The following is a 10,563-nucleotide window of genomic DNA, read 5'->3' on the forward strand; positions in this document are numbered from 1 at the left end:
ATTAGAGAAAATAAGCAAATAAACATTAAAGTAGTTTTTGATTATTTATCTCCCATTTTAACTTATTTATAGTATTAAATAAAATTATTTTATTTCTTATGTACACACAAAAACTAAGGATTTTTTTTCGATAAAAAACCCTTCAAAGGGATTTTTTTTTTCAATAGGAGGAAAATTCGATGAATAATCATTTTTTGGAGAAAAAATACGAGAGAGTACACCCGATGCGGAATTTTGGGTGGGCGAGACGTTTCAGTAACCCGAGACGCCCACGTTCCAAAACGGCGAAACCCCTTTAAATGTGCTACCATGAGTGTCATTTCCCTTCAGCGAGGTCATTGGCTGTGAGCAGTTATGCTGCTCCTACCGAGTACATTCCGGAGACGAAGCCGAGCAATAGACATTTGAAACCGCCAAATTCGAATGTTTGCGACAGGCTTCTAGCTTCGAAATCGCCTCGAACGCGCTTTGATCCTCGTTCTGTATTCGGTGTGCGAATCACTTCTTTGGCGAGCTTTGCCACGAATCGTCGCAACTAAAGGAGCTCGGAGCTGGGATCGAGGCTCGCGCCTGATCTGAACTCCACCGAAAGTGATATTTCGCTTTTCTTGTATCAATTGCATTCAAATCTTCTACGGGAAGTCTCTCTCTTGTGCTTCCGGACTAAATGCAGATCTGAATCCTTTCGGTGACAATCAGACGTGAACAAGTACGAATCTGGATGATTCTAGCATAAATGCGGAAATTTTGACCCTTAATGGCTCCTGAATCATTTCTTGGGCTTCCTTCGGTGAATTTTGTTCAATGTATTTGATATTTGGTTGTTCATATTGAGATACTTGTTATCCAAAGGTGACGGCTGACCGAGAATGAAATTTTCATGATTTGGTTCTCCAAGTATGCCCATGGCTTTCTACAGGCATGGAGGCGAGCTGCTTCTGGAAAAAAAAGACACTTTATGGGGAGCTGGTAGATCTCAGGACCGGAATGACTATGGTTCAAGATTTCGCCGAGGAAAGAGATTTATTCTGGTCATTAGGCGGAAACGTGTGTTTTGGATTTTCATGATTGCCCTGATGTTTTTTATGTATTCATCTACTTTCCACGTGAAATTGCCTTTTCATGGTGAGTCGAAAGAAGTGGTTGCCTTGTTATTTGTGTTCATTTCCCCTCGTCAACTTCATCTGGGTTCAGATCGTAAGAGCACGGAGTCAGTTAGTGTTGTCATGGTAATTCAGTCAAGACAGTTGAAAAGCATGTAAACTTATTGATTTGGCTAATTATTTAGCCATGGTGGATCTGCCAAATTAAGAACTTTTGAGATGATCATCTGGATTATTAAATTTAGTCTGAATAATTTCATTAATCTCTCCATATGTGTACGCAAATCATGAAATCTGTTATGTTTTTTTTTTTTACTTTGACTCTAGTGGCAACTACTCTGATGTGAGAGTAATAATAATTTTTTTTTGAAATGAGTAATAATAATATTTCAAATCAGGTTCAAAGCGTGGAGTGGGGCCAGAGATTCAGAGATCTTCAAAGAACAAGCACCGGAAACGTCGTAAGAGTGGTTTCTTTTGCTCTTTTTCTTTTTGACTTGGTGATTTGTCAATGTTATACATCTGTATTCTGAAGTTGTAGGAATGGTTTAAATCTATGCTGTTGGCCTCTGGTTATAATACTTCGTTGATATTCTTGCATTCTGTATCAGCATTTTTGGTGCCAGACATCCACTAATAGGTAAATATTGATTTGAAGGGCGTCTAGCTTTGGGGGCTTAAATGAACTAATTCATTAAGGAAACCTTCTCGACCTGTTTAACAATCATATGTGCACTTCAAGCTTAGAAGCTGTTCATGCTTCATCATTCTCGTGGTGGCTCTTTGACTGAACTTTAACAATAGTTTTGTCAAACACATCTTAAGGTTTCATTTCCCAAAAACTTGTTGCAAATAATACTGTTCTTTTCAATGAATACTGTTTTTTTTTCAGTTTATTTAAATTGGGAGCTCCATGTGTCTTGCAATTTGAGTTAGAATATTAATCCGATGAATGTTTTACCTACATACTCCGTGTTCTTGCATGATACTTTAGATGTCCCTTGTGAGGTTGACTTGGCAGAGTCAGTTGAAGGTCTCTCCGAGCCAAAAGTGTTCACAAATTTCACTCAGTTTTCCACACAATACATCATTAAGGAGAAGAGATTTTATGGTGATGATTTATTTGAACCAAGATTTGGCGGGCATCAGACACTTGAAGAGAGAGAAAACTCATTCTACGCGCGAGACCAAGCAATTCACTGTGGCTTCGTACAAGGAACAGAGGAATCTCCAAGCACTGGATTTGACTTATCTGAACATGACAAGCATTACATGCATACTTGCCGCATTGTTGTTTCTTCTTGCATTTTTGGGAGCTCTGATTTTTTGAGGAGGCCAACACGAAAAAAAGTATGCATAATATTCCTGCTACATTTGGTTACTATCTTACCTTCATTACTGACAACATTTGATTTTAAATGATTTTAAAAGGTTTACCGGATTCAGAATTGAGCTGCCTAAAATATCTATTTATTTTTGTTCACCTTTGGCCTAATTTTTTTTGAAATTACTATCTTGCAAGGTACTATTATTACTGTAAAATTATGTCCATATAATCTCATGCTTGAGAAAATTGAATGGAACTGTTGTATTAATAGTTTTTGGATTCCATTTTCAAGGCATCCTAGTTTTAGATATATACCTTGTAATCATTTATTTATTTCATGGTTGTTTTTTATTAAAATTGCTAGAACTCACAAACAGCTAAGTCATTTCTATCACCTTAATTATGTTTTTTAGCTCATGTTCCACTGAGGACCTCATTTTTCGGTATTCAGTGAAAGGTCATAAGTTAAAGTCATTTCTAGTAAATAACATTCAAGCTTATTATTTGTATTGCCTTAGAAGTTGCATCTTCAAAGCAAGGTGAAATCATATATTTCTTACTTTTCTGATGCAGTACAGTGGTTTAATCAAAGGATGATCAAGTTGAAAGTCTTCTCCTAAAAATGGGTAGCCTAGGCAAACCATAAAAAGGTTACAATCAAGGTTGATGGGTAAAACTTGGACCAGAAGTAGGGTTTCTGCAGCTGTTAAGGAACATAGTACATAAAGAAAAAAAAACTAGCAAAAAAATTGTACCCAGCATGTAAGTAAATCAGGATCATGTGGAATAATGAAAAGATGCTTCCCCTTTTAAGGCATTTAGATTGGTCAATTTAGATAATTATTTTTTCTGGCTTAGTCTAGGTAATTGTAAGAAGTACAAGGAGTCGAGCTTGCTGCATAAGCCCTATTCTAACAGGATATAATTTCTAAAAGTACAAGAGTTACCAGTTTTAGGCATCAAAGATAAAACTTTTAGCTAGAACGACAAACTATAGTTATGGTTTTCTTGTTGAGATGTTCCACTAAAACAGCTAATTACCACAAATTGAGGCATTCTGTTTTAGAAACTAGAGACTAAAGCAGGAAATTCAACTCTCATTAACTCTAGCCTTGCTTCCTCCTTTCTTTCCTTTTTGTTGGAAGATGGGCCTAAGCCCACACGATCAAGGAAGGCCCACATATCCAAGTGTATTGGAAGATGGGCCCATGCCCATAAGATATGGATCCACTATGATCACACGAGCTGGTGGGACCCATCATGATCACGTGAGAAGTCTTACACAATAAGAAGTCTAACAGAGCCAAAATTATTATGGAAGCAGGTCTCACAGAAGAGTTTCAGTTTAAAAGTGTTTTAGTCATGTTAGTCTTCTATTTATATTGGGTTATTTTATTATGTTAGGACTTATCTTTAACTGTTAGAGTTTGGGTGTATGTTATGGTCTTGGGTTAAGTACTTATGTCTTCCGCTCCTAATAGGCCGGTCTTTTGGGTAGTATTGGTTAGGTGTTTAACATTTGGTATCAGAGCAAGCGCTACGTCCCGATTTCGAGTCCCCATGTGCGCAGGTGGACCGCACGCCCATGGCGGGGCGCCATAAGGGATAGGCTTCTGACCCGGTCCCTGTTGCTGTGTTAAGGCCGTCGTGGTCGTTGGCTCGGGAGGGAGGGGTGTACTGTTATGGTCCTGGGTTAAGTACCTATGTCTTCCACTCCTAATAGGCCGGTCTTTTGGGTAGTATTGGCTAGGTGCTTAACAGTGTTATTGGGACAAAAGTAGTTTAATTGTAATTGGACTCTACTACCTTCTTCTATTATAAATAGAGGTTCGTGTACTCTGATTACAATAAGTCAATGGAGTATTTCTCTTTTCCATAAATTCAACATGGTATCAGAGCAAGTTCTGTGAGTTGACTCGGTCAACCCACAAAGATAATGTGATCCTTTTCTGATATATTATCTCTAGCAGTTTCGGTTTGTATTTATCTTTTTTCAGTCCCTATACCCGTTATTTGCTTTACGTTTTCACCTCTATGCTGCTATTCTATTTCCGGGAGTTTCTAGTTCATGACCGCCGACCGCGACGATCCCTCTCTGTCTCTGAAGTTGCTCTCCCGCTTTGTTTGGCCAACTTGCTCATTGCCATTGCTAACCGTCAGAAGTCATATAGCTTTGCTGACTTACTCTGTTCAGTCGACTTGCTGCACATACAGGCTACAAGCAGTGGTTGACCGTCTGAAAGTTCACCGTCACCGTATTCGAAGACAACTGCAGTTACTCTTCTTGCCGAAGAAGACGACCTTGCTGTGAGACTCTGTCGAGTCCTGTTTCCAGTTTCTGGTTCTACTTGCTGGGAGTGGATTAATCATCCTGGCATTATGGCAAGATTTATTGCCATCTCCACTATTATAACTGTCAGATCTGGCCATCTCTGTTTATCGTTTTTCTTCCGCTGACGAGATTTTATCATCGATCAGAAAGTCTCTTTCGCTGTTATTTCGCTGCTGTTTCTCCAGGATATTACTGTTGTTAATCCGGAAGATATCTCTTCTGCTGGTCTTGCTGTCATCGTGTCGTTGCTGCTGATTTATTGCCGCTTGATTTCCAGAATTTTGATCTTGGTCTTGCTACTGCTTATTTGGTTATGCTAGCATCGCACTGGAAGATGTTGACGCTGTTTTTCTGTTCATCCACAGCTCTGTTGGTGTCGCAAGGGACGACCACCCCAGCCTCCATTGAGTTACTGAGTTGTTGTCCATTATAGCTTCCGCTGCGGGGGAGAAAGAAAGTTTAATCTGCCTCTGTTCGGCGTCGTGGGGAAGAAGAAGACTCTCTTTTATTAAATCCGTCGAGCTTTCGGGAGTATCTTTTCGTTTTTGTTCTTTGGTTTGCCGGGTTGGTTGTCATCTCTGCTTGGAAGGTTCTTCGTTGCTGTTTTTCGGAAGTTGTTGTTCTTCGCTAGGCCTTTCATACCAAGCTGGGCTGAATTATCTCTCCGCCATCTTGTTGCTGTTTCTGGAAGACGACTCTGTTCTCCATTGTGCTCAGCAATCACCAGCACCACTGAGTTTTCGTTTCTAGATGAAGGTTGTTTCCAATGTGTCCATTATAGCTTTGGTGTCAGGGAAGAAGATTTACTGTAGCTGAATTATATTTCCCTAAGTTAGGAAAAATTTGATCCAGCGCCGATTAACCCCAACCTGGACCGGGCCGAGTTAATCCAGCGAACCTGCCGAACCGAGGTTGCTTCTGTTATGCTGAGTCAACTTGGTCCGAGTCAACTCAACCCAGTAAACCTAACTCGGGCCACTTATGTTTTTGCCTCGGTATACGTGTTAAGGTCCCAAGTTTTACACATTTCTTCCACGACTCGGCTATATTGGTCTACTATTTGACTCGGCGAGACTCGGTACTTTTTCTCCGGCTGGATTATTATTTTGAGGTATTCACAACATATTCCTTGGTTAACATAGTATTTGGTGCAAATACTTGCATCGGATTATTTCATGGGTCCTTTTACAAGGATTTTTATTATTTTGGTTCGTGTTATATGGGCCCAAACCCATTTCAGCTGCAGCTATTGTGTCTCTTTGGATGAGACATTATTGTTAAAGAAGTGGTGGCCTCAGCATCCTATCTTCCTCTTTACCCATATTTGACAACGTTACTCCTACCATCCTTTATTTGATTCTCACATACCTCTTTGGGCCAACCTTTTGCGTGTTGCTTCGGTTGAGAGTTTAAGTCCATACATATATACATATGGATGTTTTAAGTCCATTGAGACTTTTTTATATATATACCCGTGGGTCTTTTATCGCCGTCTTGAGAATGACAGGCATTACCCACTTATCACCCATTTCTACCTATGAGAGTCGATGCTCGGGTTGGAACACCGTGATGGAGGAGCTTATTACTACATCTATGTTACCCGTTACCCCCTTAATTGGCACTTATTACTCCTACCACTTGAGAGTTGTTGTCCTGTGGAGGGATACGATGATGGAGGGGTTTTACTATACTTCTGACCACTGCGTATAGCCACTACTTGCGGTGTGCCCTACATCCAGCATGAGTTATGACTGGAGTATGGAGCGATTGCATACGGCTTGGAGTGATTTTACTCTCACTTATGCCAGCCGGGCCTCATGGAAGAGAGCACTGGCGTGAAGGGGCGTGTTGGAAGATATGGATGATTACTATTTTATACGAGAAGATCTTATATATCATTTGCAGCAAGCTGAAAGTTCATGATGTTCTCTCACCCCCAACTTGAGGGGGAGTGTTGGAAGATGGCCCAAACCCGCACGACCAAGGAAGACCCACATATCCAAGTGTGTTAGAAGATGGGCCCAAACCCATAAGATATGGACCCACCATAATCACACGAGCTGGTGGGACCCATCATGATCACGTGAGGAGTCTTACACAATAAGAAGTCTAACAGAGCCAAAATTATTATGAAAACAGGTCTCACAGAAGAGTTTCAGTTTAAAGGTGTTTTAGTCATGTTAGTCTTTTATTTATATTGGGTTATTTAATTATGCTAGGACTTATATTTAAGTGTTAGAGTTTGGGTGTAATTGGGACAAAGGTAGTTTAATTGTAATTGGACTCTACTACCTTCCTCTATTATAAATAGAGGTTTATGTACTCTGATTACAATAAGTTAATGAAGTATTTTTTTTTTCCATAAATTCAAGAGTCAACATGAGTGATCTTGAGATGATCTCATGTTTCTAGATATTGCTGAGCTAATTCTTCAACATCAGGTTGTGTTGCTTCACTCTTCATTCATGCAACCCTTTGTCACTGAAGCTTTTTGCTCAACATATATGGAGATGTCTACCAAAGCCTAGTTGGCTTGTTTCTTGGGTTTATCCTATAATGACCTTCTCCATACTCATTTTTATTTTTATTTTTGTTTTTTTCTAATGACTATGAGAAGAGAGGCTTCTATAAAATGAAGCTCCCAAGAGAGGAAGTACAAGCAAGAGATTACATGAAAAGAAAAGAAGCCCAAATGCATAAAAAAGAAAATACTAAATAGGGAAGGAGGTGCTGACTATGAGGTGTTGTTGAGTGACTCTTTCCCTAGCCAAAGTGTTTACTGAGTTGTTGGTCCACCTTTGAGAATGAAGAAGGCAGCGGTGATGGTGAGGTTGAGGAGGTGATAGAATTATATCTAGAAGGAGACCCATAGATATGAGGCATTGCCTTGTTGTCCAGTTTATCAAAGGCTAGTTCATCTCTATTGACAGATGCAGGGTAGAGATCACAGCTTTCAGGTACCGCCTCTTTGAATACTGATTCACTCCTCATCAACAGGACCCAGGAGAGTGGAAATGGGCTTCTCTGTCATTTCTATAGATAGCATAAGGGAACAGGCAGGGTCAGTGAAGGCCCACAGACCTTCTAGTTACAGATGAATGCTATATGTTCATAGGAAAAGACTTTAAATTCCATACAATTGGCCATCAAATGCCCCAAATGGACAGATGTGTATTGAAGTGTCACTAAAAACACACTGTCCATGTTGGACAGGACTAATCAAGGATATTTTTGGCTGGTTGGTGCTGTCGCATCACACCATCTCCTGAATTTTATATCTTTTCTGGCATTATATTGTTAACTATTTGTTCTGTAAAAAATTGGAGAAAAACATGGTTGTAGTTTACAATATTTAGTTTTCCCCAAGGAAGTCATTGATTCTTTCTTCGTGCAGATTAGTCAATATTCTCAGAGGGATGTTTGTTTTGTTATGTTTGTGGATGAGAGAACAATAGAAACGTTGTCTTCAGAGGGACAAGTTCTTGATGACAGAGGATATATTGGTTTATGGAGAATTGTTGTTGTGAGAAACTTACCATATGCTGACATGCGGAAAACAGGAAAAGTACCAAAATTTTTGTCACACCGACTTTTCCCATCTGCGAGGTAATCTCTCATCTCTGTTGACTTCAGTTTATTGATGCTTTCTAATCTCTCATCTCTGTAGACTTTAGTTTATTGATGCTTTCTAATCAAGAATTTGATTGCCTCAATATGTAAACATTTTCATTTAAGTAAGCAAGCATAGATTACAGGAAAATAGTCCATGGCCATGACCTGCAAAATGATTGTGAGATGTGCTTCAAATGATACAGTAGAAACTTTCTAATTGTTGATCCAGTCTAGCCAGCTCAAAAGACCACCAGCTTATCACTAAAGTTTGAATGGTCCTAGCCCTTCATATGACCTTTTGTTGTAAATTCACTTTTTATTGATTTATTTTTAATTTGTACAAGTGTCTTTTCATTCTCTTTATATCAGGTATTCTATTTGGATTGATAGCAAAATGCGCCTTAATACCGATCCAATGCTGATACTGGAATACTTCTTGTGGCGAAAGGGATCAGAGTACGCCATTTCAAATCATTATGACCGTCACTGTGTCTGGGAGGAGGTGCTACAGAATAAGCATTTAAACAAGTACAATCACTCGGCCATAGATGAACAGTTCCAATTTTATCAATTGGACGGTCTCACAAAATTTAATTTCTCAGACGTGAATTCTCCTCTTCCAAGTTGTACGTTAACATTGCCATCTTTCTTAATGTTCCTTTTCGATTTTGTTTGCTTCTGTTCTCTTGTGCTTTCATACTCTGTTTTTTCCTACATTCTCTTCCTTCTCTGTGAAAGTGGTACTTTTTCTCTGCAGATGTACCAGAAGGTTCTTTTATTTTGAGGGCCCACACACCTATGTCAAATCTGTTTTCTTGTCTTTGGTTCAATGAAGTTGATCGTTTCACTTCAAGAGATCAACTGAGTTTTGCTTATACTTTCTTGAAACTAAGGAGAACAAATCCTGGGAAACCATTCTTTCTCAATATGTTTCAGGTTCGTGTATTCTACCTCAGATTCATGGACATCTTGTTTTTATGAATAAATTTCACAAGTGATTAATTAGAGTGGTTTTAGCTAGAATAAATTTATAATAACAGTTTTGAATCTTGAATCTCGAGGAAATGAGGAGAGGTTTCTGTTCTGTTATGGCCTTGTACAGGATTGTGAACGTAGAGCTCTAGCAAAATTGTTCCACCATAGGATCGAGGTGCCCCCTCGTCCAGCTTCTGCTACTCTCTGATTACCAGAAGATTTCTGACATTTTTTAACAGAGGCATGGGTGGGTCACTATTCTCACTAGTTATATATTTTTATCCTTTGAACAAGCTGGCAAGCTATATTTTGTTGTGAGTATCTCTATATCTGCAGGGCTTTCAGTACTCCCAACTAATAGCTCAAGTGTCCACATTCACAAGATGCGGCAATTGTTCATTGTGCACTCATGAGTTTATCTTCTTTATTTTTCTTTTGTATCATTCTCATTCATTTACTTGTTTACTTCAAGTCCTATTCTCTAGGAATTTAAAGCCATTTTTGGCTACAATTTTGACCTGAAAACTAAAAGTTAGGCCCAATTACCTTCTGTCATTTATTTTTACTATATTCGTTTGACACCGGACTGCGGTTGGTGTGGAATTGAAAAAGCAGATTTAAGTGAAATGAAGTGAGGAAAGGGTACTTGTCACCCCTTTTTTGAAATTGTTGTATAGTAGTGAAACTTTGCATTGATTTTCCGTCTGCTTCTTTTCTATTTAATTGTGACAGCGGAATGAAACATCCATTATCCAGACTGTTGTCTGTTGCCATAGGAGGCTGCAATGAGACCTCTGCCCTTTCTGTTATCTGTTTAATTCTGCCTTTGCCAACATCTGGGTTAGTTCACTGTGAGACTGACGCATCCAACATCTGTTTATTTTCCATATTTCTTCCCCGTTTTTTTGTTGCCCGAAGGATATCCGCTTTAACCTACGTGCTTTGAACCCACGGGACGCCATTAGAAAAGAACACGGATGAAAGCTTCTTGCAGGCTCAGATAGTCTGGGTTAGTTCTCTCAATTCCTTCTCTTTTCTGTCCTCTCCAAGTCTCAAGACATTTCCAGATTTGGTACTTGCACAAAGGAAAAGACTAAGGTTTTCTTAGCCAGGTCTCTGTATGAGATGCATGAATGAACAATCCTGATTCCGTCTTATCACAAATGCCGAGACTGTGCGTACTCAATGAGAACAACTTCGTAACTGAGACTACA

General features: G+C 39.3%; 1 protein-coding gene across 1 annotated transcript; it reads left to right on the top strand.

Annotated features, from left to right (window-relative positions):
- The first annotated feature begins 346 nt into the window (after window positions 1-346).
- On the top strand, window positions 347-9,880 carry LOC137937571 (probable hexosyltransferase MUCI70). The gene is made up of 9 exons (XM_068782656.1): window positions 347-709; window positions 899-1,125; window positions 1,502-1,564; window positions 2,098-2,453; window positions 8,157-8,368; window positions 8,744-9,000; window positions 9,132-9,310; window positions 9,477-9,596; window positions 9,686-9,880. The coding sequence occupies exons 2-8, from the start codon at window positions 900-902 to the stop codon at window positions 9,555-9,557; spliced, it is 1,374 nt and encodes a 457-aa protein (XP_068638757.1). The 5' UTR covers window positions 347-709; window position 899; the 3' UTR covers window positions 9,558-9,596; window positions 9,686-9,880.
- Window positions 9,881-10,563: the final 683 nt, after the last annotated feature.

Source organism: Aristolochia californica, unplaced genomic scaffold, assembly GCF_029961685.1.
Source record: "Aristolochia californica isolate CCGP_79_NKW_82.1479 unplaced genomic scaffold, dmAriCali1.0.hap1 SCAF_7, whole genome shotgun sequence".
Classification (NCBI taxonomy): Eukaryota; Viridiplantae; Streptophyta; class Magnoliopsida; order Piperales; family Aristolochiaceae; genus Aristolochia; species Aristolochia californica.

Bases quoted from the DNA above. Each gene is read 5' to 3' on its own strand.
- LOC137937571 (XM_068782656.1), top strand. From the start codon at position 900: ATGCCCATGGCTTTCTACAGGCATGGAGGCGAGCTGCTTCTGGAAAAA. The intron at 2,454-8,156 runs GTATGCATAATA...TTCTTCGTGCAG, and splicing joins GGAGGCCAACACGAAAAAAA to ATTAGTCAATATTCTCAGAG. The intron at 8,369-8,743 runs GTAATCTCTCAT...TCTTTATATCAG, and splicing joins CGACTTTTCCCATCTGCGAG to GTATTCTATTTGGATTGATA.